Here is a 27,725-nt window from a genome sequence, read left to right as displayed (position 1 = left end):
AAGGTACATCTTAAAGTGATAACTTAACCGTAGGTAATATGGTTGTCAAGAATTAAGCCTCCAAAATTCTTCATAGTGCCCCAGGTGTATTTTTCATGCTCGAAAGTCTTACTATAGGGAATTATCATTTTAGTGGGTTCATCTAGGAGTTGTACGTGATGAAATGTTCAGGATGAGTTAATTTCCAAAAGGGTGTTAGGTTCAGATTGACGAACGAGCAACGCGAAGGGTATTTACAAGAAATCAAAAGAAAATATTGCATGTGGTCAAACAGCGCTATACCAAAATAATGAAATGCATAAGAAGAGGAATCAAGGTGCATCTTTAGATAAGAGCTCAAATCAAGAACCTTTGGTAGAAGGAATAGAGTGTATAGGATCAAAAAGAGTCTCAGCTGATATTGAAGTATACAATTTGCAAATGAGAACGACTCTACTCACCGCGAGTTTCCAGGATTCAAGGATTACGTGGCTATACCAAGACAGGCTCATGCTCATTTTCGAAGACACAAGATTCGTGTGCGAAAAGGGGTAAAAGTAGGAAGATGCTCAAGTCATTTAAGAAGGAGTCCAGATAAAGTTTCAATGTAGGTTTCAAAAGAAGATTAGATCATCTCACGTAGACTCCGTTGGCACACACTCTCCTTCGCATAAAGCCTTCTGCTGTTCTCTTTTTTCTTCACTGGCATGACCAGCGCTCCTCCCAGGAAAACACTTAGTCGGACAGTTTTCTCTTCTTATACTCTTTTCAACTCGATCCTAGGTTCTACCGATTATAATGGTGTCCCCCGTTACGGTACAATCAAAACTGATATGGCTTCCGGCACTAAGTCTATCGCAAACTCGCCTCCTCTTCGAGGTGGGGTTCTGGTACACTTCCAAGATTGTCTCGGAAACTCTCTCACACTAGCGATTTGGTCATCTTCATTCGCCTTTCAAACGATCATCAACTAAAGGTTGAATCCGTTCTATCCCTCACCTTCGCAGTTTACTATCACGGGGTTCCGATCAATAACTCCACATAGTTCTCAACACTTTCGATCCCTTATATACAATCTAACCCTCTTCCGCTGTGTCACTCTGATCGGTTCGTCTTCAAGAATCTGTCATTTGATGTCACTACCTCACATAGCAATTGATGGTGTTTTTGCGGAAAACAAATTTCCAAACACATAGATCTAACCGGCAAGTGTACTGGGTCGCATCAAGTAGTAATAACTCACAAGAGTGAGGTCGATCTCACAGGGATTGATGGATCAAGCAACTTTAGTGGGTGATCAGTTTAGTCAAGCTAACGTTGAAGTGAAATATGTGAAATGTAGCCAACAGAAAGTAAATAGCAAGGAAAATTAAAGTGCAGAAAGTAAAATTGCAAAAACTTAAAGTGCAAGAAAGTAAAATAGTTGAAACTTAAATTGCAAGAAAAGTAAATTGCATGAGAAGTAGAGGGGGCTGGGTGCTGGAAATTAAAGAAAGCAATGAAGCAAGTAATCAAAGAGATCTTGAGAACAAGTGACATGGAAATTAAAGTGCAGGAAAATTAAATTCATATCACAATAGCTCAAATGTAAAGTGCAGAGGAACTAAAGTGCAGGAAAGTAAATTGGGAGCTGGGATTCAAAGTTAAACAAGAAAATTCAGGATGCACTCAATCAGAGAAGTAGCAGATGGAATAAAATGTAGTAGATCCAAACAGCAAAGCAAAATTGCTTCAAGACGCAAACAGCAGGTGAACCAAACTTAAATTGCAGACTCTCACCAAAAGAGTAAAGATCTCAGGGGTCAAGAGACTAGAAAACAAGTCTAGATCTCAATTCCTTCCTTGATCTAACAGCAAATAGATTGAAGAAGAAAGAAAAATGGAAGCAGCAAATGAAAACTCAAATTCAATCCTTAATTCACTGAATTATGCAGCAAGTAAAAAGAAATCTCAGAGGGAGAATGAAACAGAATTCCTTCAATTCTCCACCCAAGATTCAAACTCAGAAAAGAAAACTAAAGAGAGAGCTCTCTACTACTCCTAATGCTCCCTAGTGGAGCTAGCCTTCCTATGAAAATGAGAATGATGCCATTATATAGGCTTTTCAAAGTGAAAATGAAAATGAAATTAAAACAAATTATAATTAAAATGAAAATCCTAATTTGATTGATCTATGTGCCTTTGAGTGATGATGTGGGCTTTGATTGCTTTGGATTTGAGGAGAAATGGGTTTGCTTGGCCTTGATTTAATTTCGTGAGGAATTGAATTTAAATGGAATTTTGGTTGAATTTTGGCCCATGAGTGTTTGCTCCCAGTAGAGTGATATTCTCTTGTGGGGAGCGGAGCATTGCTGCTTGTGGTGTGTCTTGTGCGCGCAAAGCTCCTTGACCATGCCAAATTGTGCATGACATGCTTCCCTGGGCCGTGTCAAGTTGTGCCTCATGCACCAAGGAATAAGGGAAGTAGCGCTCTGCTCTTGTGGGGAGCGGAGCATTGCTTTTGCTTGGGTGAGGTTCCAGGTTTAAGCCTTGGTGAAAGCATTTGGGGAGAGATTTTCCTTGAATTTTCATGAAGAGAGCACGACAATGCTCTCTCCAAGAGCAGAGCATGATGCTTTGGAGTGAGGCTCCAGCTTCGAACCTTGGTGGAAGCATTGGCTGATTTTTTTGCTTATTTTTGGTCCTTAAAGATGCCTTTCACTCATACCTCAATTATATGCCAAATATGAATTGCTATATATCGTTGGAAAGCGCTAAATGTCAGCTTTCCAACGCAACTGGAAGCACATCAATTGGACATCTGTAGCTCAAGTTATAGCCCTTTGAAAGAGGCATGGTCATGCTGTGAGCGCCCAGATTTTAACTTAGCGAAAATTTGCTCCAACCTCACTTTGTTTGCATCACAATAATGCTCTGCTCTTGGCAAGAGCGGAGCATTGTGCATGCTAGTTGCTTCCTTCTTTGATTTGGTCATGGGCCACGCTTTTAAAAGCGTGGCCTAAGGTTCCAAAATGTGCTCCAACTTCAAAGTGTGTCCCAAAGCTCTTTTTTTCTCCTTTTTAGCTTATTTTGTGCTTCTTTGCTTCTTTTTCTTCTTATTTCCTACAAGATTTATAAAATTAAAAGATCAAAGAAATATTCCAATTAAGCACAAAAAATGCAATATTTAAGCACTAATCATCAATTTCTTGTATGAAAAAGCATAGAAAAACATGACATGGTGACATGTCATCAGCAATCTTACGTTGGTTCCAAGTTAACTACCTTAAATCCTAACTTGTCACTTCTATTCTCAAGTGCAAATAAACTCAATGTTACAACATTGTATATCATAATTGAAATTACATTAGCGGTTTTGCGATTACCTCCACCTCGTGGTGACCGACCGGCACCCTAAGTCCTCCCTTGTGGATAGTTCCAGAACATACGCCCGAGACGATTGCACTTATAGCATAATCCCGAACCAAAGCGACATGGCCTATTCAGATGATAGCTTTCGCATTTCTGACAACCTGAATCATCTGAAGAAGCCGCAGACTGTTTTCCTTTTATCTTGAATCCTTGGCCCCTTGGTGCGAAGTTCTAATTACGTTCCTTTTGGTGAAATTCCCGGCTATCATTTCTTTCTATAGCAGCCTTCTTTAGACATTCTTCCACAACCCTACTCTTGTTTACCAGGTCTGAGAAAACTCTTACCTCCATCGGGCCTACTGAACTCAGTATGTCACCCCGGAGTCCTCCTTCATATTTGATGCACTTCCACTCCTCAGAGTCTCCTAGAACACCCTGACAAATCTTGGAAAAATGACATAATTCCTCAAACTTGTTGGTATATTCGGCTACATACATTTGACCCGGCTTCAATTGCAACAATTCAAGCTCTTTAGCTGTCTTGACCGAATTGGGGAAGTACTTTTTGTAGAATTCTAACTGAAAGGCATTCCAAGGTACTGCATTGTCATCTTGCTGCAGCAAGCGCCGAGTACCCTGCCACCAATGCTGGGCTTCACCCGTTAACTGATAGGTTGCAAATTCAACACGTTGATTTTCAAGGACTTGTTGTGCTTTTAAAGCCCGTTCCATCACCTGAAACCAGTTATCTGCTTCTGTGGGGTTCGTCGTGTCTCTAAAGATAGGTAGATTTACCTTCAAGAAGGTTACTAAGGTCATTGGCCCCTTCTCTCCATCGTCGCCATTCCCATTACCGACTTGATTTCCCAATGCCGCAGCCGTAGCTTGTATAGCAGCAGCCATGTTATCTAGGGCAGTCATAAAGTTCGCGGGATTATTCTCAGGTTCCGTATTACTAGCCCTATCTCTCCCTCGATCGTGATCGTGTCCACGAGTCGCCATTTGGTTCCTGTTCACACCAAAAAGGTGATATCAAGGTGATCAGTCTCAATATCGCAAGTCTAGTGCTTCAAAGTTCCAAATGCATGCTCATGAACTCTATGATATGTATATCAGGCAGATATCCTAAATAGCACATAAACATGACCCAGAGTATGCTCAGAAGCATAGTCAGTCCGTGCCTCAGGCTCTACAGGAAAGAACTGCTCTGATACCATAATGTAACACCCTACCACACAGAGCCTTATGCTTAAGCCATAAAACAGAGGTTGCGGGGTATTACGACCTCTAAAAGAAGATTTAGTACATATAGTATTGCAAAAATGGTTATAACTAGGACCTTTGAAGACAAAGGGGTAAATCAAAAACCGACGAATCAAAAGTGCAACACTCCGATCGATAACGCAAACGAACAGTTAGAGATTAATCTAAAGCGAAGAGATATACAAAAGAGTGCCAAAATACATATATCAAGACTCAGGACTCGGCTTGCGAAGATAACCGGTCTGAGCATACAGTATACATACATATATAGTAAGGAAATCCCAAAAGACAACCCAAAAGATAATATACAAATTCTGTTTCTCTAAAATATCCTCTAAGAGGAGTCAATACAAAATATATATAAACAGTGGAGAATATGGTATCTACACAAATATACAAGATCAAAATAAAATCCCAAAAGCTAAGGATCTCCGCCAAAAGGAAATCTCCAGCATGCCTCAGCGAGGAGCTTCATGTCCTGCATCTGAAAACCACAAAATCTGCATGGGTGAAAACCAGAGGTTCTTAGTATGGTAACAGTGCCCAAATATCGAACATGTAATGTCCTGCGAAAGGTGAAGGCAATCCTAGAACTTCCAAATTATAATCAAAGCGTATAAACATAACTAAACCATAACAAATGTAAATAGGTTACTAACTTAAGGATCTTCGGTCTAACTATATATCCCCTTTCCAAATCATGCAAACCTCCCAACTGCCAACAGTAATGGAAAAGCAAACACGAGTATATCAAGCAAAGAATGCACAAGTAGGAAGCAGATAAGGCAATTAGGCAATTAGCAAGTAATGATGCAATCAATTAGGCATTCCAAACGAATCACATATAATGCATATGATGCATGCCTGTCCTAGTGGCTGATGAGTCTCATCTGTCGGTAGCAAAACCAACCCGACATGTCCTGGTAGCTAACCATTGGACAGAACACCAAACACGGAGCAAGTGGGACAACGCCACAACCTTTGCATCTTACCCGCATACCCAGAGCAGGGGACAACTTCACTCTGCCTCTTACCCAGGCAGTGTTACATTTTCGGCCCGGAGCAAGCGGCAATAGAACACAGCCCTTGCATCTTACCCGCAGCCTCATCTGGAGCAAGTGGATAACACCATTACGTCTTACCCGGAGACACATACAAAATCACACTTCCATTATCATTACCATTCATTCATTCATTCATTCTCAAATCATACCGGAGCAAGTGGATAACACCACTGCATCTTACCCAGGGACATATCACAATCAATCTAAGTTTATTTTCCTTATTATCCCACTTCCTTCATAATTGCTCATTCATCAATAACATTCTCATTGACAATCATAAATCATCAACAATATTAACCATTCTTAACAACTATAATAATTCTCATCATTAATTATAACTCATCATAATATCTCCTTTCTTCCTCCATAAGTTACCTCCTTCCCCTAGCTTACACTTATTCAATAGGCATCCTATATCAATTTATGATTTAAAGGATGAAATTGGGGGTTTACAAGCATGGAATAATATTTCGGAATGTTACAAGCTTGTTGGAAATGTGAAGAGATTGAAAACAAAAGAATTAAAAGAGAACTGGGTCGCGTTCGTACGCACAGGGTTGTGCGTACACACGCTCAGCAGTATTTCTAATAGGGTGTGTGCGCACACAAACCAGAAATCACAAATCAACGAGCCCGACGCGTGGCCACAAACGGCTCGTCAATCGAAACTCTAGATCAAAAGTTATGGTAACTTGAACTTGGAATGAGGGTTTGGGAACTTCTCCTTCTTCCCCTTTCTGATTTAGCATGTGTGTTTGCGTTTGGAGGGAGAGAGAGTGCTGAACTCTCAATACTAATGAGGTTTGGCTGGGCCTTGGGCCCAACTTGGGTCCGGTTGATCCTGTTTAGCCCATTCGGCCCAATCTTGGGCCGATTTCTTTAAAATTGGTGCCAAAATTCTCGTTTTGAATTTCTCTATCATATTAAACCATAAAAACTTCATTTCTCACTTCCTAAAATATATTTTAATTTATGGGTGAATTAGTCATAAATTAACCGGGTTTTACAATTACAACCGATTTTGTCAACCGTTTTTGGTTCGACAAATCGATTTGAACTTTCAAAACCATGGTTTAGATAAATTGAGAATTCAAAAAAAGAATTTTGATTCAGACGTTGATAAATTTTGAATTTTGTTTCTCTCTCTTGGAGTGGCGTTGGACTGGCGCTGGACGCGCAGTCTATCTCACGCGACCGCGTGCGCCACGTGTCCGCCTCACGTTCTTCTAAAGCCCACTCGCGCGATCGCGTCACCCACGCGATCGTGTCACCCAAAAATTTGGCAAAATAAGATTTTGAACAGAGAGTTGTGCGAGCGCGAGGCTGTCCTCGCGCCAGTAGCATAAATTGAGTCACGCGACCGCGTGACCGACGCGACCGTGTCGATTAACTTACAGCGCAAGTTGCGCGACCGCGTGCCCCACGCGTCCGCGTCGCTTGCGCCACACAGCTTATCCTAATTTGCCAAATATCTTATCTTTTCTTCCCCAAATCCTAATTTCTTCTATCTTTTCTTCTTTCTTCTTTCTTTCTTACTTTACTTCTTTCCCTTCTCATTCTTCTTATCTTTTATTTTATTTTACTTAATTTATTTGCATATCTTATTCATCGCATCTTAATTTTGTGCATATTGTTTTTATTTTCATTTCTGAATTTTTTATTTTTCTATTGGTGTTAAAAAAAATTCTTATTCTACTGTTGCATCTTTTCTTGAATTTATTTTGGTAACTTGTTTTACACTGTGGGATGATATTAATTATCTGCCAATGCCAATCTTTTATGATACTTGCACTCCATTTGCATTGGCATGAACTTGTATTGATACTTCCATTACCCACTCTCCTCCCCTATGTTACAAATTTTATACCACTGGTATGCCATGGCTTCTATTATTTTCTCACGTACATGTTGAAGCTTCCATGTAAATGAGACCCTTATCATTTGGCATTAACCCACCCATACTTTATTTATTTTCTTATCTTTATTTCTGGGTTATTTTTCTTCTTTTTTTCTTTCAGGATGGCCACCCGGAGGGAAACCGAAAGACGTTTACATGGGGAGACAAACAACTCCATCTGCAAAATCTTGAAGAAAAGCATCAGTTGGAACAACCCATCCACCTGCACATCTCAGCATGCACCGAGGGCGGTGCAATCTTTAAGTGTGGGGAGGTCGATACCGATCTCCATGGGTTAGTACTTTCTTGTCTCAAACACCAATGTTTAAATTTTCTTTGTAGAATAGTTGTTGCATTTGCATACTTGTTTGATTTTTGCATATTTTACCACTTGGTTAAAGTAATATTTTCTTTTTCAAGAAACCTTTTAGAGCATTTCACTAATTTGAATAAAATTTAATGTTACACTTGTTTGAAGAAATATTATTTTGGAACATGGTTTAGAGTTCGGACACACAAAACCTGTGAGATTTTGAGCCTATTTGAATTGGTTGCATTTTATCAACCAAAATTTTGTTTTAGTGTGTATTTTTTCTCTCTAAAATTGTAATATTTGTCTTGCTTGATTCTATATTTCCATTGTTTAATGTATGCATACACTTATATGATTGAGGCCTTGTTTCATTGAGCGTACATACCCATATGGCCTTAACCTTTTCATTATCTATTGCAAACCAATTTTGAGCCTATTTTACCCCTTTGTTCTTTATTTTAGCACATCATTAACTCTAAGCGAAAAACAATAATGTCCTTAATTTGAATCCTTGGTTAGCTTAGACTAGTGAGAATGCTTATGAATTAAGTGTGGGGAAGAGTGGGTTTGGAAATATCTGGTTTGAGAATTGAGTATGTTAGAATTTTCTGAAAATGTGAAAGAAATGTTTAGGACATGTTCATGCATTCAATAAATTAATCATATGCATTGAGAAAAACAAAAGAAAAAAATATATAAAAAAAGAGCAAAATAAGTGAAAGGGGACAAAATGCCCCAAAGTAAGTGGTGAAAGCAATGCATATAAGTTGTACTTGAAATTAGAATGCATGAATATGTAGAAAACATAGTTAATGGGAAGTCAGATTTTATATTATGATTACATGGATTGTCCTAAGTTAGGTGGAATAGTTTATGTTAATTAAGGATTCAAATTTTAGTCCACTTGGCCAAATACAATCCTATCTTGACCCTAACCCCATTACAACCCTTAAAAGACCTCTTGATTTGTGTATTGGTGCATTAAATTTTTGTTGATTGTTAGATGAAGAGCAAGCTATAGAAAGCAAGATTTGTAGAAAATTGAGAGAATTGACCCTAGACACTTGAGAGTTAGAATGATATACACTACCAGTAAGGGTTCAGTGCTCAATTCTATGTTCCCTGCTTTCATGAGCTATCTTCTTCTTGCAAGTTATTTGTATTGTATTTTGTGATTTGAATTAGTGAAATCCAGTTCATATTTATCTTGAAGAACTTATTTATTTTTAACCAAGTAGGTAGAAACATTTTGCATTTAGTTGCATTCATAGGTTGCATCTTATACATTCTATCATTCCTCTTCATTCCTTTATAGCTTCTTTTGAGCTTAGCATGAGGACATGCTAATGTTTAAGTGTGGGGAGGTTGATAAACTACTATTTCATGGTTTATCTTGTGCTCAATTGAGTGGTTCTTATCAACTCTTTACCCACTTATTCATACTATTTGCATGGTTTTACATTTGCCTTCCTAATTATGTGCTCTGATTGAAAACATGCTTCTTTGACCTTAAGTTCCCTATGTTTAATCCTCTCTTATCACCATTAGATACCTTGATATGTGTGTTAAGTGATTTCAGAGATTATAGGGCAGGAATGGCTTGGAGGATGGAAAGGAAGCATGCAAAAGTGGAAGGAATACAAGAAGTTGGAGAAACTGCAAAGCTGTCAGCCTGACCCTCTCGCACTAAAACGACCATAACTTGAGCTACAGAGGTCCAAATGACACAATTCCAGTTGCGTTGAAAAGCTAACATCCGGGGCTTCGATTTGATATATAATATGCCATAGTGGCCCTGACGCGAGGCGATGCGACCGCGTGCTTCATGCGGCCGCGTCGCAGTGACGAAAAACCAGCGTGGCAGATTTCTTCTCCAGCGATTTCTGGGCTATTTTCGACCCAGTTTTCGGCCCAGAAAACTCAGATTAGAGGCTATAAAGTAGAGAGATTGCATCCATTCAGATCATGCACTCATAATTTACTTTTTACAATTTTAGATGCAGTTTTTAGAGAGAGAGGTTCTCTCCTCTCTCTTAGGATTAGGATTAGGATTAGAAATTAGGATTTTTAGAAACTAGGATTTAGGACTTCTCTTGGTTTTTAAGAGTGACTCTCGATTCAGGTTCAATGTTCCTTTTTATTTATTTTTCCAATTAAATTTATGAACTCTTTCATGTTACAGATTACTCTTTTAAATTAATGCTATTTGAGATATTTCAGATCTATGATTGCTTTCTTTAATTTATGTTGTCGGTACTTATCCAAATTATTTTCATTCGAGTAGATAGTTTTCCTTTTGGCTTTGGTTAAATAACTGGCGACTCTTGAGTTATCAAACTCATTGTTAATTGGAAATTGGAATTCATCCACTTAACTTACCTTCATTGTTAGAGGTTAACAAAGTGGGAGAAAAATCCAATTCTCATTACAATTGATAAGGATAACCAGGATAGGACCTCCAGTTCCCATATCTTGCCAAGAGTTTATTTTACAGTTATTATTATTTTATTTTACTTGTCATATAACATATTCCCACCTTTACTTCCAAAACCCCAATTTTACCTTTTTCATAGCCAATAATAAGAACATACCTCCCTGCAATTCCTTGAGAAGACGACCCGAGGTTTAAATACTCGGTTAACAATTTTTAAAGGGGTTTGTTACTTGTGACAACCAAAACGTTTGTACGAAGGGATTTCTGTTGGTTTAGAGACTATATCTACAACGCGACTGTTTTTATGAAATTCTTTATTGGCAAAAATCCTAACGTCAGACGCATTGAAAGATACTTGATTTTTTGAATCCCATTTTCCTTTTATATTCTACTAGCGGCTCACCAGGCACTATCGTGTCTGTTGAGCCGCTTTTCTATTGAATTTAAGAAATTAATTTTTATATTTTTATTTTAAAATTATGAATTTAATAATAATTAAAAATAAATTATAAAAAAATAAAATATCTTAAATTATTTACCATATAAAATGTTAAAATAAACAAATTTAAATTAAAAAATAAGATTAAAAAAATATTAATTTATTATTATGTGTAACAAAATCAATATAAAATTTTACTAATATTCTTTAAAGATTAGTTATTTATAAATATTATTAAATTTGTTTATTTTCTCAATCCTATTTAATTAAAAACAAATTTAAAAATTTATATCCAAAATATTCTTTATCTCCATCCATAATTTTAATAGATAAAAAATATATTTCTTCAATCTTATCTTCAACCTTTTTAATTATCTTTAATTTTATAATTTTTTAAAATTATTAATTTTTATTTTGATTATATTATCTCATCATATTATACACTATTCTTTCTCTTATCATTATTATTATGTTGCCTTGTTTTATTCTTTTTTTTTCTTGTTCTATTCATCCCAATCACAATTAATTATCACCGTACTATTATCCCAACTCTCATTTTTGTTTATCACTTTGATCCATAACTACCATTGTATTAATTTTTCAGATCTTTGTTAAGTCATATTTTATTGCTTTCCGACAAAATTTAAGATATTAAGTATTCATATTTTTTGTTAATCAAATTATAAAACTTGTCAACAATTATAAAAAAAATATCAAATATATTATATCTTCTTAGAAGAGTAATATTATATGGACACTACTATTTTAGCTACTATTAACATATACAATTGAATATAAAAACATTACATTGTTAAATATCTCTCCTACTCTTAACACTTATTTGTAATAATTCTTAATCTTTCTCTAGATCTAATATGTCAACAACTTCTATGTCTCTAACTAATAAAATTTTTAAGATTTTAGTTTCATTTAATTTAAAAAAAATTGTAATTTTTATATTGTTATTTTTTTCTAATATTTTTAGGAAATTAATTTTTATGTTTTTTAAATTATAAATTTGAAATAAAAAATAAAAAATTTAATAAATAATAAATTATTAATAAATAAAAATAAAAATAAAAATAAAAATTTTATAAGTTATTTAATTTTTTCTAATGTATAGAATAATAAAATTTAAATTAATTTAAGTATAATACTAAAATTATTAGGTTGTTATTATATGTAACAATCAAGATAAAAGTTGTGATAATAATATTTGGTGATAATTAATAACTATCAGTAAAGAGAAAATAGAAGAAAAAAAACAAAAAAAAAACAATGTAATATCACAATGACATTAAGACAATAATAAAAATATAAATTAATAATTTTAAAAAATAATAAAATTAAAAATAATTTTAAAAATTGAATAATAAAATTAAAAGATATCTTTATCAATTAAAATACTTTAAATATAATTTTTTATTTCTAATTCAAATTAAATACTCATAAAAATAAATAAATAAACCTAATAATATTTATAAATAGTTAATTTATAAAAAATATTTCTAAATTTTTATTTTAATTTTTTTTACACATAATAACAACGTAATAAAAAATTTTAAATGTCTTATTTAATTTAAATGTATAAATTTTATGCATTTTAAAAGTTAAATAATTTAAAATAATATTTTTTTAATTTTTTATTTTTAATATTTAAATTATTTTATTAAATACATAATTTTAAAATAAAAATATAAAAATTAATTTTTTAAAAATAATGAAAAAGCGGCCGAACACTATAATACTATATTTTGTTACAACCGAACATAATTTAATATTGCTTCTATTATTGATTACAACCGATTTTGTTAACCGTTTTTTTGGTTTGACAAACCGGTTTGAATTTTCAGAATCATAGTTTAGATAAATGGAGAACCGAAAAAATTGAATTTTGATTCAGATGCATGGAAAGATACTTGTTTTTTTGAATCCCATTTTCCCTTTATATTCTACACTGAAATTAACTTCAAATGCCAAAACCCTAATTCACCAAGGGCCCGAAATTCACCATAATTTGCACGAATTCTCCGCCGATGAAGAATGCGGTACGGATGCCCAATCCCAACGATATTGGTTCACCGAACCGCCATGAAGCAGGGGAAAAAGAAGGTTTCAGTGGCATCAAACGGAGAAAGTGTAACAAAACAGTCACTGCCTGCAGGAGAGTTTCCAAAGTATCGGTTATTATTACTTTTTATATTTGTTACCGCATTCAGTTCTAGACTTGAGAATTTTAAAATATGGAGTTCCAGTTTTCCTAATGTATGCTAATTACTTAAGCAGAGTAGCACGACAAAGAAAAATGTATTGGTTAATCGAATTAAGGAGACAGCTTCATCAGACTCAGTTCAGAAGATTGATTTGCGGTTGGAGGCGAAATTGTCAGCGGAGGTTAGTGTCTCGTTGGCAGCTTGCCCTATATTTTTTTTTTTGTACGTATATCTTTTTTCAATGCGTGTGGATTAACAATGTGGTCTATATGAGTGTTTTAAGAGTTAAGACATTGAACATAAAACTTCTGTGCTGACATGATTCAGCTACTTTTGTTCCTTTGCAACCCATTTGTGATCAACATATATCTCTTTGATTCAGGAGTATTCGAGGATGTTTGCCGGGCAGCAAATACACCCATTTTTTTCTTTATGGAAATTAGGGAAGAAATCTCAGGAGCTGGATAAGAGAAAACATTGTTTATGCACAGACAGGAGAGAGGATGGAAGAATTTCGGGTCCTGTTCATATTTTTGAAAATTGTCAGGTAGTGGTATTTGTGTTGGTAATTTGATACTCCTTATTTATGATCATTGGTAGCTTAATACTTACTTTGTTAGCTTTAATTTCTGCAACTTCTTCTAATTTGAGTTAGACATAAATTTTACCAATGCAGGATGGTACCTCATCCCTTGACTGGAATAACTGGACATTTTTGGGGAAGACTACCATTGCAAAATACAGTTCAGAAGCTCCGAATTTGCCTGTTTTGATGAGTTCTGTTGAACCCTTAAATTTTGATAACCTTCATCGTGCTGTGGACCAATTCCATGCTTTAATTTCTCAGAATGCTATGCCTTGCTCAGATGGTCAGCTTTCTCTTCTGCCAGACATTCTGCAAGAAATATCGCTAGCAAACTCTGCTGTGCCTGATGATCAACCAATATGCCCTTCAAAGTCAGATGATGCCAAGATGGTATATAATTTGTTCTAGAGTCTAACTAATGTGTCCTTTCCCTGGTAACCTGGTCCCTTTGTGCATTGTAGAAGCTTGTTTAGAAGGGGGATTTCATTCACTTATAACTATGGCTGAAAATTATTGTCAGGATTTGGAGCTTGATGGAGTCAGTACTTTTTCAGGGCAAGCAGGTTGTTTTAGATCATCAGACACTCAGCCCCCGAATAGATTTCTCCAAGAAAGGTTGACATGCGCATGGCGCACACCCCTAATTGTGTAAACTTGTTTTATTATTATTTTTCTTTTCCCTTTGCATTCTAGACTCTGCTCATAAGTCATGACCTTGTGCCAAATTTTTTGTTATTATAACTGATTGGTTTGTGTGCCTGTGTATTGTTTCTGGGTGAAAGTAATGGGAACATTTGATTAACATCTTGATTGACATGGTTTAGTAGTCTAAGCAAAATTTAATTGTTACTGTCTATGTTCCACTTTCTCTATCTATCTGTTTTAGCATGGTTTGGTGTACCAGGTTTCTGTTAGTAGTTCAGCGAATAATTTTTTATTCAGTTGTAAGAAAATGGCTTGGTTAATCCATGTGATCGACCTTACCCAGTGGGATAAGAATTGGTGGTTGTTGTAGGAAAATGGCAGTTTTTAAGTTGGATTTATTTTGCTTCTTAGACTAACGAGATTCATAGCAACTTGGAAATTATGAGTTTTGATTTTTGCTTTTGCCTCATATTCTTTTGCCTCGGCTAGAACATTTGTTTGCTAAAACCCTTTTATCCTACATTGTAGTATGAAGTCTTACTACCATAAATGTCAAGGTAAGTCCGGAAGCTTATGGATTCACAAGTACAAGCCAACAAAGGCCTTTGAGGTCAGAGATTTTTGGTACTTGCCCTTTTTTCCCTCTCCTAAAAGAATTTAATTGGACTTTCACGTTATAACTCTTATTGTTCTTCGTGCTTTTCTTGTGCAATCTCTTGTCTAGGTGTGCGGTAATTATGAATCTGTAAATTTCTTGCATGAGTGGTTAAAACTTTGGAAGGAAAGACGAAAGCAAAGCAGAATGCATTCCGCTAATGGGGATCAAAGTGACTTGCAAGACTATGATTATAATGGTTCTGATTGTGACTCTGATTTGGAAAATGTACACCAGGACAAATTCTTGCGGAATCTTCTTCTAATTACAGGACCTGTTGGGGTGCGTGAAAATACATTTGGATGCTAGATATCCAGAGCTATGTTTTCTCTTCTACTATTCTCTCACTATAAATGTGCAGGTTACGAATTTCCAGGTTTTCCTCTGCAAGGATCATTTGATTGTTGTGCTTTTCTCTATTTTCTGTTATTGCAGAGCGGCAAGTCTGCTGCTGTCTATGCTTGTGCCCAAGAGCAAGGATTTGACGTTTTAGAGGTATCACTCTTCAATACAAGTATATTTGGCCTTTATGTTTTTCAACAGATGAACTTTTATATTGATGATATTTGTTGATCAGATGCTTCCTGTGAACATCCACCTTGATTTTTGAAAGGCATCACAAAATCAAGTATTAGCAACTAGTTAGCTAGATAATAACTAGATTGTGATTTGTTAGGATTGAAACATGTGACTCAATATTCAGTCACGTGATTAGTATTGAATAGAAGGAGATGTAGGTCAAGGCATTGATTTCATTGATCACAGGAAATAGTTTAAGTCATTATATTGTTGGTTTTCGAAAATGAAAATATATTTATATATTTCTATACTGCTGAATGGTCTCTATCCTAATGCAAATATTCAAGTCTAGAACCCATGTTTTCTGCCACATGTTTTTTTTTCTCTCTCTCTCTCTCTCTCTCTCTCTCCTGTTTTTCCATAAATTCAACATGTTATCAAAGCAACACCATCCTACATGATCTATCTGTAATTTTTCAGCTATTAGAGTTTTCTACTTGATGTGTAATTTTTCTGCTCATTTGTAATTGCTGAATTTTGTGGGGTAGAATAAGAAAGGAGGAGAAAGAGTGAAGGAGAGAAACTCTGATGATACATTAGGTATAGAGATTGAAATCAGAGGAAATGTTCTGGAGCTTTTGCAAGGAAAGGGCTTGGAAGGTGAGGTGCAAGCTGATGACAAACTCATTGGCATGTTCAGGAGCTTTTGTAAGGGAAGGACTTTTGTCCGGGGTTTAAAATTAAAAGTGGAAAGCTGTATTACAAAGGAAGATTGGTGATTGCAAGAAACTCCAAAAGGATTCCCCAAATTTTGAAAGAATTTTATCATACAAAAGTGGGGGGACATTCTAGATACTTTTGGACCTACAAGAAAATTTCCAGGGTGCTGTATTGGGAAGGAATGAAAAAATAAATACATCAAAGAATGCTAGGTTTGCCAAAGAAATATGCGCTAGACTTTTTGCCCGCTGGCCTTTTGCAACCACTACCTATCCCGACAAATGTATGGTCTGATGTGTCTATGGACTTCATATGGGGATTGCCTAAAGCTTTGAGAATGGACACTATCTTGGTGGTTGCAGATACGATGACTAATTACCCCCATTTGTTTGCTCTAGCACACCCTTACACCGCCAAAGACGTAGCTCCTGTGTTTGTCAAAGAAGTGGTGCGACAACATGGCTTTCCGAGCTCAATTATTTCAGATCGGGATAAATTATTCATGAACAACTTTTGGGTTAAGCTGTTCAATGAATCTGGATTCTGGAACCATCCTCAAGATGTGTTCTGCTTATCATCCGCAAACGGATGGGCAAAGGGAGGCTGTAAATAAATGCTTGGAAACTTACTTGAGGTGTCTTATAGGTTCCAAACAAAAACAGCGGTCTAAATGCCAGCTTGTGCAAAATTTTGGTTTCACATCAATTATCATGGCTGGAATTGAATGTCCTCTTTTAAATCGCTTTCTGGTAGAGAAACCCCAGTGCTCTTGAGAGGTGGAGGAGAAACTATAGTAGTAGAAGTTGTGATCCTCTTAGATGAGAGGAACCAGATGATTGACGAGCTAAAATTTCCCCAAATAAAAATGAAGACATGTGCAGATTAGAAAGGAGACTGTGACCTATGAGAAAGGGGAGATGGCTTATCTTAAGTTGCAGCCTTATAAGATGCAGGCACTGGCCAAAAGGGTCAGTCAAAAGCTTAATCCAAGGTTTTATGGACCATTTGGGACACTAGAAAGGAGACTGTGACCTATGAGAAAGGGGAGATGGCTTATCTTAAGTTGCAGCCTTATAAGATGCAGGCACTGGCCAAAAGGGTCAGTCAAAAGCTTAATCCAAGGTTTTATGGACCATTTGGGACACTAGAAAGGGTGGGGTACGTTTTATATCAGTTGAACCTACCCAAAACAACTAGAATTCCTCCAGTTCTTTTAATATCAAAAAGCTGTGTTAGCTTGAATTTGCATCCGCAACCACTTCCAGCAGCTGTTTCAGAAGGATGGGAGCTTCAGGCTCAACTAGAAGAAGTCCTCAAGGTTAACCAATACAGCAGGACACCTTGGAGAGTTGATCAATTAGCAAGATTTAGTAGATTTTGAAAATTCGTAGGAGCTGGGGCACTGAAATTCAGATGGTTTTCCCGTCTTTCCACCTTGAGATCATGTTGGCTCTTCAAGGGGCTGGTATTGTAGAAGACCCTGTTAAAAGTAATGCTGAAAAAGAAATGGAAGATAAAAAAGGAGACAAGCAAATGTAATAGGTCAATCATTAGGGATAGAAAGATTTCTCCTTTACCTTTTAATTTTTCTAGGAAAAAGATGAGACGTGTTGTGGTTAGGGAATGAGTAGGCTGTCATTACAGGCATGCTTGTTGATAAGAATGATTAGAGCATGGGAGTATATTTTTTTTAATTGAAAGGAAGCAGTGAAATAAGAAGAGGTAGACAAGAATTTCCTAAGAACAGAAATAGTGGCCAAAGGGTTCCTTATGCCCATAACCTAGGAGAGATGATAGGACTCTACAATTTCCTTTCTTGTATTTTGATAGAAACAGGTTTGGCTTAATTTACAAGAGGAGAGGTAAGTAGTTTAGTTGCTGTTTTTAACTGTTTAGTCCCCAATTGCTGCTAGTTGGCTATCTGTTTGTTCCGTTGGAGCTGAATTAGCAGGCATAAGAGTAGTTTAATTCTGCTCAGCTAGGAGTAAGACTACTGCTCTTATGCCTGCTAAACAGTTAGAATCAGCAACTAAACTACTTACCTCTCCTCTTGTAAACTAAGCCAACCTGTTTCTATCATATTCTCAATTCTATTTTCATATTGTATTTTCAATCCTGTTGTTTTAATTAAATAAGAAAAACCAGTAAAGAGTATGAAATCCCACTGATTTCACCTCGGAATTCTACTTAATTATCATTATTATATACTTCAACAAGTATTTCCAGTTTAGGTTTTTACAGATGTATTCTTTTCTTTTTCTTTGGAAATATTGGGGTCTGTAATTTTGGTTTGGATTTGGCCATAAATATTTGAAATTAATGATTATTATGATCTAATTGCCTCTCAACAGCTTAATACATCAGACTGGCGAAATGGGACTGCTGTCAAGCAGTATTTTGGAGATGCTCTTGGATCACACGGCTTCAAAAGGTTTCTTTACTTTTCCTTATACATGCTTTCACCTTCCTCCAATATTTTGTTGGTTTATTTTAGTGTTTTTGTCTAAAGTTGTATTTTGTCGTTCGCTGAAAATAAATATTTCATTGTCTTCCATTTCGTAAGTTTTCTTCATTCCCTAATCAACAGAGACACTAGAATCATACAACCCTGATTCAGCTCCTCTGTTTCTACGTTCATTCTCTCTTCAATTCTCTGCTACAATCTACTATCTTATACACTATACTATCTCTATTTCTGCTATGCTTGTCTATTCTATTTCATTCTTACAGTTACATCGTCTGCCTTGATTTAATTTTAGATAAAGACTTATTGTAGTAAGTCATTCTGTCAAGCCATTTCTGCGATGGATGTTTTATTTATATGATGTATTTTCAGGTTATTGGATCACACTCTGTGTTCACGGGAGAAAAAAACTGTGAAATTGCCGTCAGCTCCAGCATTTCCTAATGATAAAGCAGCAGAGGATATTGATAAGGATGTCATTGAACTGATAACCATATCTGATGATGGATCCCAGAGTCCTGATGGGACATCTTGGAGCTTACATCGCAAAAGTAGTGAATTTACATGTTATAATGTACAAACATTAATTCTAGTTGAGGATGTGGATGTGCTTTTTCCTGAAGATCGTGGATGCATTTCTGCCATACAACACATTGCTAAGACAGCAAAAGGGCCTATAATATTGACCAGCAATAGTGGGATTGCTTTTTAATTTTTATAGTCATAATTTTTAAATCACCATATAGATTTTATCAATGAGTGTGTTTTTAACAACACTTTAGTTGTATATTTTAGGTAATAAGGTTGGCCTTCCAGGTAATTTTGAGGGACTAAATATTTCATTCTCGTTGCCATTAGCAGATGAGTTGCTTTGCCATTTGTACATGGTATGTGCTTTCAGATATCCAAAGCCCAAATGAACAAAAATTGAAAAGAAAAAATGTTTGGAAACAAAATGTAATAATTTATACATTGTTCTGTGAATGATCTCCAGGTTTGTGTCACAGAAGATATCAACAGCAGCCCTCTTTTACTGGAGAGATTTATACAGTCTTGCAACGGAGATATTCGCAAAATCATCATGCAACTTCAGTTTTGGTTCCAGAGTAAAAACTATGCAAAAGGTGTATTACACGTGAATTAAACTTCGCTTCTTCTTCTCGTACAATTATATAATCAAGAAGTGTTTTTATTAGTTATCTCAGCAATAGCCTGTATCATTGTTCACATCAAAGAAAACATTTACAATGTTAGAGAAGTTAAAAGCTCCCTCCCTCCCCCCAAAACACTCACACACAAAACGAAAGAGGAAAAGTAGAAATTGAAAATCAAGAGAGAGAGAGGGGCAAACGGAATACAAATACTGGAACTGCTACTATTTATATATTCGTTCCATGAAATTCCTTCTGTGTCTATATACCATACCATTTATTTCCCCGTAGTTTTATCTGTTTTAAGTAGGAAAGGCATTGTTTCTTCCACGTATATTTGATGATAATAGGATGTAAGTTTTAATTAATCAAGGTAATTGTTTCCTTTTTCTGCATCATATAATATTATTAATTGTTGAATTTTGTACGCCGCTAATAAGTGCTTCAATGAACATATTTGTTTTCTCATTTATCTTCTGTCTTTCTTTTTCACCAGCTTTGTTCGTCATAACAGTTTGTTATGACTCCATTACATATATATATATATATATACACACACACACAAAATTCCCATATCTTATTGTTATTGCAATGACTTGCCAAAACTTAATCTCTTTTTATTCTTTGTCCAGATCAGAAAGTGCAGACATTTTATAGCTCAATTCCATTTGATCTCGAGGCTACTCATCAGATACTGCCAAAGATAATACCATGGAGTTTTCCTTCAGAGTTTTCCAAACTAATTGAGACGGAAGTTGCCAGGCTAATAACCATAGTGGAAGAAGACTCATGCATGCAGGGTTTACGTATGAAAGGGTTTCATGCAGTTGAAAGAAAATTTGATTCAGATGTGCAATCTATGGACACTAATTATGTAGATACCGCTAAGAGGAATAGATCTATTTCAAAGTGCAGCCAGTCTGACAGTCAATATAGTAGTACTATGTCTGAGCTTTCTAGTTGTTCTGGACTCCTAGGAATTTCATCTTGGCAAAATTGCCAAAAGAAGCCGGTCATTTCCTCTGGTTCTGTAAATAAGGATCCAAATGATAATGGACAGTCTACATATTTTCAACCTTATAATGGACAAACTTTTGAAGTCAACAATGAATCTCCCTGCAAGTTTCAATCTGAAACATACACCAGCAAGTCATTTCACAAGCTAGCTTGTTCTGGTTTGGATGATTGTAAATGTTCAGGAACGGCTGAAGTTGCATGCTTAACTGAAAATAGAATAGGGACCACATTTAGTGCAGTGACTTCTGACCTTCTTTCTGGCCCAACTAACTCTTTTCCAAATAATAACATTACTCCTTTCACTCTAAGTGATTATCAGGGCAGATCCAAATTCCTGCAGAAATTTGAACCACTTGATGCTAGAATTCAAGAATCTTATTCTACGGCGGCTGTACAAGATTTTCGAGATGAGAACAATGAAGCTACAAGTCTATATGACACGACTCGTGATGAATTCAAACCAAAATCAGAATTAGACTCCAATTTGATTATGGAAACAGATGTGGTTCAAAATATGTGGAGGAAACTTCGTGATCACCGAATGGATTTAGGACAGCATGGCACTGCAGAACAGCTAGGTGCTATTCAAGTTGTTAAACTTGCAAGTGGGTTGAGTAACCTACTCTCAGAAGATGACCTGTTATTTCGTAATCATCAAGAAAAAGAATGTGTAAGTGTCAAATTTTCCAATCTCTCTCAGTTGATATTTATCACCTCTCTTATACCTTATTGAATATGCAGGGTATCATGGAACATCCCAAGTTTCTTTCTGATGAAGCCACATTTAATTGGTATAATGAGCAAGCGATGATGTCCACGATTGCTGTACACGGGTTTTGTTTTTATGCTAAATGTATTTCAGATGTAGGATCTATGTTTGGTTTTGAGCCTGAAAACAATACAGATATAACTTCGGAAATGTTGGCTTCCACTACTAATGTTATGACACTGGGGAAGTTATCTAGACAGGATCACAAAAAAATCACAACTTTATATACTAATAAACAATTAGAGCTGAAGAAAACAATGAACGATACTAAGAGGTATTTACTCGACTTTCATGCTAATGCCTATCACAGTTCTGTACCTGTCTCGATTCTTTTTCTATTTATTTATTTATGTAAACAAAAAGCTATCTCTTGGTGTCAACCTCACTTTGTAACCTCTACCATACAGTGAAAGCAAAACATCTCTGATGAAGGTGATCCAGTCCATTGTTCCTACAAGATTATCACTGGCGCTGAAAGGCACTGCATTCAATGAGTATCTATCTACGGTTCGCCAAATTTCGATTTCAGAAGGTTTACGCATTTTGCAAGGTGTTGAGAAGAAGAGAGGAAAAAGGTATACTTGAACGGCTTTTTAGTGCATTCAGTTTATTATGAAAGTCTTTAGTTACTCAATCTTAGTGTTTGAATGCAGGGCCCGGAGTGCTCAACATTACTTGAGCAGATGCACAATGATGTCTCCGGAAGATATATCATTGGTATGTCAGGGTGATTTGTACAGTAAGATGTCTTCACAATTCGCAGCTGAGGTGAAAAGCAACTGTACATGAATTAATTTATGGGGCAGATTAGGAAATATTAATCTCATTCATTTTGTGATATACCGTAGCCATAGGTTAGGTACTGGTATGTTATATAGATCGGCTTAGGGTACATTTTCTTTATATATTTTTTATTGTATAAAGAATAAATGTTTTATCTTGTTAATTCTTATCAATTATTTTTACAGATTTGCTATATATCAAAGCAATATTGTCATTTAAGTCCAACTAAGTAGACTTAACACCAACAAAAACTATTCTCGTTAAAAAGAACGTGATTACACGCGCACACCATTTACGTTATCGTCGTCGTTGTCTTCTTCTTCGCGTTTCTCCTCCCCCTTCACCTTCTTCTCCTGCCCTTCTTCCTTTTTCTTCTCCTCCTTTTTCTTCTTTGCGTTTTTTTATTCATCGTCATTCTTTTGTTGTTGCTGTTATTGTAGTAGAAAGTGAAGGAGAAAGAGTTTTGAATTGTGTAGGAGAACGAGTCCAAATGTATCTTAATTCAATCAGAAATGAACCGAAATTACATAATGGATTGTGATACAATTAACTCAGAAATGAATTGAAATTTACCATAATGATTGCGACACATAAACTTAGTTCGAAAACAAGTGCACAAACAATATTGAATCATGAACAAAAACGCATCCAAAATAAATTTTAAATCAGACGTCATTAATATGTTTCTTCTTTTTTGTTTGATATTTTCTTGTCTTCCTTTTGGTTTTATTCCTCTTAAGATAGTGAAACAAGAAGAACTATAAGAAAATGAAAAAAAGAAGATAAAGAAGAAAAAGATAAAGAAGAAGATGAATAGGAAGAGGAGAAGGAATTTTGAATTGTGCAGGACGAGTCCAAATGCACCTTAATTCACTAAAAAATAAACTGAAATTGTATAATGATTGCAACAATTAATTCAGAAATTAAGCGAAATTACATAATGGACTGCGACACAATTAACTCAGAAAATGAACCGAAATTACATAACAATTGCGATGCAATTAACTGAGAAATAAACCGAAATTTACCATAATAATTGCGACACATAAACTCAATTAAAAAATAAGGACACAAACAAGACTGAATAATGAACAAAAACAGATCCGGACAATGTAATTAATATATTTTTTTTCTTCTTTTTTGTTTGATATTTTCTTCTTTTTCTTGGTTTTATTCCTCTCAAGAAAGTAAATAAAAAGAATTTTGAAAAAATAAAATAAGAAGGTGAAGATGAAGAAGAAAAAGTAGTAAAAGATGAGGAAAAAGAATAGAAAGGATTTTGAATTGTGGTGGACAACGAGTCCAAATGTACCTTAATTCACTCAGAAATGAACCAAAATTACATAATGGTCTGCAATATAATTAACTCAGAAATGAACTGAAATTACATAACAATTACGACACAATTAACTCAAATATAAACTGAAATTACATAATGATTGCGACACATAAAATCAGTTCGAAAATAAAGTCACAAACAAGACTGAATCTTGAATAGAAACACATCTAAAATTAATTTTGGATCAAACAACATCAACAGGGCAAAAATTCAACAATAACAATAACAGTAACGACGATATGTATAACGAAGAAGAAGAATCTGTATACGTAAATTTGAAAGAAGAAGAAAAAGAAGCTCAACAGGAGAAAAAAACGAAAAAGAAAAAACACGTGATCTAAAATTATTTGGATAAACTTAAATGTTAAAATTGCTTGTATGTAAAGAATAATTCTTATTTTTAATACTAAAGATGCACAAAAGATGTATATACAAAGGTGTTATAATTACTCTTTATTTACTTGTCTTTTTAGTTTCTGCAGGTAAAAATTACATGTATGGGTAAGAATTCAATCTTGAACTAACAATGAAGATCTAGAAAAATGGTAAAATTAAGAGTTGTAAAGATGAGTGATGAGTCATTGTATTCGTGATATTATTGCTAAATAATAATCTATTATTTGTAGTTTTGTACTCACAAATGTTAAGAAGCTGATAAATCAGTTCACGGAAAAATAAAATTTGTGATATACCATAAAAGATGAATTTTTGTTGAGAAAATTACTTGAACCCTAAAAACTTTTTTAAATTATTCCTCTTAATCTAAACTCAATATATTTTTGGATGCGGTATGGGCTGAACAGGCTCGACCCACGCTAAAGAGACACACCACATAACCCGAACGGGTCAGCAAAAGATCCGATCCATCCTCATTAAATTCAAATCACTCTCCCTACCGACTTCTAAGCTAAGTGCCTAACTAATCCCTCAAAATTTTAAAAAGTGTTAAGGGCAAATAATTTTTGTTTTTTGTAGTTATCAATTAGTTATTAATAATATTTTTAATGTATAAAATTACATCCAATAACAAGAGATCATTCATTTTTTTTATAATTAAATACTGGTCCTAGACTTTACTCAAAACTTATTCTTTAAACTAGTAGTTGCAGTCTCTCCAAAGCTTAGTTCTACAAGTGGGCGGCGAAGAACTGTGAGAATGATTCAACCACTTCTGATCTGGAGCTTGTTGGCAGAGCGATTTGCGACAGTCAAAGATGTTCTTCTGAAGGATTTCTGTTTGATTCTCGTGTTTCTGATTGAATGATTTCTGCCTCCAATAAGTGTGGTGGAAGATTAGGCTGTCAAACCTCTTTCCTACCTTTTGGCCCTTCCGTTTGATGTATAACAGCCCTAGTCTTCCACTCCGCTGCTACTGCTCGCTACAAATTGATCAATTGGTATGATTGGCTACCAATCCCAGGATTCTGACCTCTTCGTGGATTCAGTTTCACCTTTGTTGCTTGCTCCCTCAGATCTTCCGGAAGAGAAGTGTTCCAATTATGGTTGATGTTGTCTTAACTTCTTGCTTCTGCGATTAGGTGCACCATTACCCACAGTTTGCTAATTCTGATTTTATTTTCCCAATGTCTTCCAGGGCTGGGTCAATTTCCCAAATGATGCCTCCTGATTTCAAAGATTCAACTATTGATATGCAATCCGATTCGATTATGGATTTGTCTAAGTTCCTTGTTAATATCATTGCTTCTCTAATAGCATAAGCCTTTGCAACCAGACTCGATCTAACTTTGATTTTTTTGGCATTACCTCTTCTTATGTGTCCCTAGCTTCTCTTATGATCGTAGTTGAAGCTCCTGTATTTGTATTTGTTGAGAATGCTGCATCTACATTTATCTTTATCCAGTTGTTAGGTGGGGCGGGGGGCTTTCCAAACCATATGTATTTTCCCTTGCCTTCTTCGTTGTGGACATTATGCTGCTAGTTCTATTTGTGTTTTTGATGAACTCTGTTTCTTGGAACCTTGCCGTGTTGATTTCTTTCATGCAAACAACTTCCTATGAGATGATTATGTCATGAAGTATTAGGTAGTGTTTGGTGGAGACACAGAGACAGAAAGACTGAGACCGAGAGACAGAGATTAAGAGACAGAGATTAAAATAAATTTCAGTCTTCTGTTTGGTGTAAAATGGAAGATAGGAATTGAAACAAAAATGGAACTCTAATTTAATTTGTACAAAGGGTAAAATTATAATTAATTAATTGAAATGAAAGTATTTTAGGTATAAAATATTATTAAAGTTTCAATCTCCATCTCTAAAAATTTTAATCTCCTGTGTCCCTATCTTTTGAAGATACTGAAATACTGAAATTTTGGAGACAGAAACAGAAATTTTAGTACCAGTCTCCAAATCTCAGTCTTTGTCTCAATACATCAAAACAAACGCTACCTTAGTATATCTTAGTTATTGCAAACATAATCAAAGTCCTATATTGCTGTTCATGCTATCACACATATACAATATATATGTTTGAGAAATAATGAAATTCTTAAAGATCTATTTATTTTGTCATCATAATAAAGAAGAAGATTGTTAGCTCCAAGATATCTCAGATTGAGTTTTCATGATTAACAAAACTAAATATAATTTAATAATTTCAATTATGCGATGTCTAACATTTGTTCAACTGTGTCAATGTACTAAGAAAATCTTGTAGAGCAATATAAGCAAACTACGTATTTTCTAAACTTGAGAAAGTTAAAACGTCTGAAAATTCAAAAGCTGAACTGAATAACATGACCACCTCGAAAGTTGTTCAGCTAGTTCAGAAACGGTTTGCACATCTCATAAGCACGTTGTCTTTATTTAAGCACAAAACTGATAAAGGCGTAAATGAAATAGTTCATTTTTGCTTCAACTTTTGAAAATGAGCGTGCTTATTAAGTCAAACAATTTCAAAGAAATTTTCTATCACATCTATTACAAGGTACACTGCAAAGCTTCAAAAAATAGCAAAGTGTTCACCCAACTTGTAAGGGAATCTCCTCAAGATCATAAAAACAAAATAGAAAAACTAAGAAAGGATTTCTAAAATAAACATTGGCTTTTCTTTAAGTCTAACTCTCTCTGCCTTTTTTCACTTTTCACTCAATGACTTCTTTTTTTTACATTCCTCACTATAATGACTTTTACTATTGAAACAAAGAAAGATTAAACTGAAAAAATAAAACATTCAATAAGAACCATGAAGGAGAAGAAGCTAATTAACACTGTAAGTTATGGGAACCAAACATTGTGCTCTAACTTCTTCAATCAATCTTTTGCCGTTCACCCCTTTAATATAGGAGTGAAGCTTCCAATGCTTGAACCTTGGCTTGCACATGTTTGATTTCTTCTTCCCCAAAATCAGTAGCAGTGGCGATGTCACAGATGAGAGATAAAGTAGTAGCAGTGACTGAATCATACATGCATCCATACCTTCTATCTTCTCTTTCATCCTTTTTCAAATTGCTTCTTGAATCTGAGCCGTGCATTTAAACTTTGGCTCCAAGTAACTTTCTAGTCCGTTGATTCTTTACAAATCTCCATGGCCTTCAATTTCTTGAGCTTTTCGATTCGGTGTATACAGAGAGAATGTTTTCATCCACAAACTTCAATGTTGCACAAAAATGGAAAGACTTTTCTGATGAGGCTTTGGATATGAAGTTTGCCTTTAGTCCTAACTTCTTTGACTTCCTCTTCATCCTTAGATTTGGTAATTCACTTTTTGTTCTTTGATTTTGTCCTAACTCAGAGTTTCCCATTTTTCTTGCTTTGCTTTAGAGTTTCACGTGGATAAATGAAAAAGAGAGGAGAGAGAAGAGACAATTTGGTTCGGTTGTGTGTTTTAGTTCAAATGAAACTGGAGATCCTTTCTTTAGTTAGCTACCAACTAGAGGGAGTAAGTGATTGGACTTGGATCACTTATTTGGGCCGTATGCTTGTGTTTGGTTCAATTTTTTTTGCTTCACATCAGCCTTTCAGATTTCTTTGGGATTTAATAATTGTTGGGCTTATTTTCTTGCTTCTTGGGCCTGTTTGCTTTGATTTAATTTCTTGCACACTTAAGCAAACTAATTACACACATAATTGGCTTTTAAACCAATAATAATATTTAGTCATTCGTGC

At 35.2% G+C, this 27,725-nt stretch overlaps 1 protein-coding gene and 1 long non-coding RNA gene across 12 annotated transcripts; both read left to right on the top strand.

The window, feature by feature from the left end:
* The first annotated feature begins 12,511 nt into the window (after nt 1-12,511).
* Nucleotides 12,512-22,455, top strand: LOC112715660 (uncharacterized). Of its 10 annotated transcripts, none has more exons than XM_072204891.1 (17): nt 12,520-12,917; nt 13,027-13,134; nt 13,336-13,500; nt 13,630-13,729; nt 13,820-13,929; nt 14,060-14,154; nt 14,713-14,794; nt 14,909-15,121; nt 15,275-15,334; nt 18,430-18,509; nt 18,915-19,237; nt 19,338-19,429; nt 19,537-19,666; nt 20,326-21,380; nt 21,452-21,753; nt 21,887-22,054; nt 22,133-22,455. In XM_072204891.1, exons 1-17 carry the CDS (start codon nt 12,777-12,779, stop codon nt 22,266-22,268), a joined length of 3,360 nt encoding a protein of 1,119 aa, XP_072060992.1. In that variant the 5' UTR covers nt 12,520-12,776; the 3' UTR covers nt 22,269-22,455. The 10 variants fall into 10 exon arrangements, with proteins under 10 accessions (XP_072060991.1, XP_072060992.1, XP_025623229.1 ...); XM_029289672.2 differs by having other exon boundaries at nt 12,637-12,917; nt 13,630-13,696; nt 13,801-13,929; XM_072204892.1 differs by having other exon boundaries at nt 12,637-12,917; nt 13,024-13,134; nt 13,630-13,696; nt 13,801-13,929.
* A 2,188-nt stretch (nt 22,456-24,643) lies between these two features.
* On the top strand, nt 24,644-25,577 carry LOC140175851 (uncharacterized). 2 transcript variants are annotated; one of them, XR_011866642.1, is made up of 2 exons: nt 24,644-25,139; nt 25,196-25,577. It is a non-coding gene; the product is annotated as an uncharacterized lncRNA (long non-coding RNA). The 2 variants fall into 2 exon arrangements; XR_011866643.1 differs by having other exon boundaries at nt 24,645-25,103.
* Nucleotides 25,578-27,725: the final 2,148 nt, after the last annotated feature.

This window comes from Arachis hypogaea, chromosome 10, assembly GCF_003086295.3.
Source record: "Arachis hypogaea cultivar Tifrunner chromosome 10, arahy.Tifrunner.gnm2.J5K5, whole genome shotgun sequence".
In the NCBI taxonomy this organism is placed as follows: Eukaryota; Viridiplantae; Streptophyta; class Magnoliopsida; order Fabales; family Fabaceae; genus Arachis; species Arachis hypogaea.
Note: the sequence above shows the minus strand (reverse complement) of the source record. Positions and strands in the feature narration are given on the sequence as shown.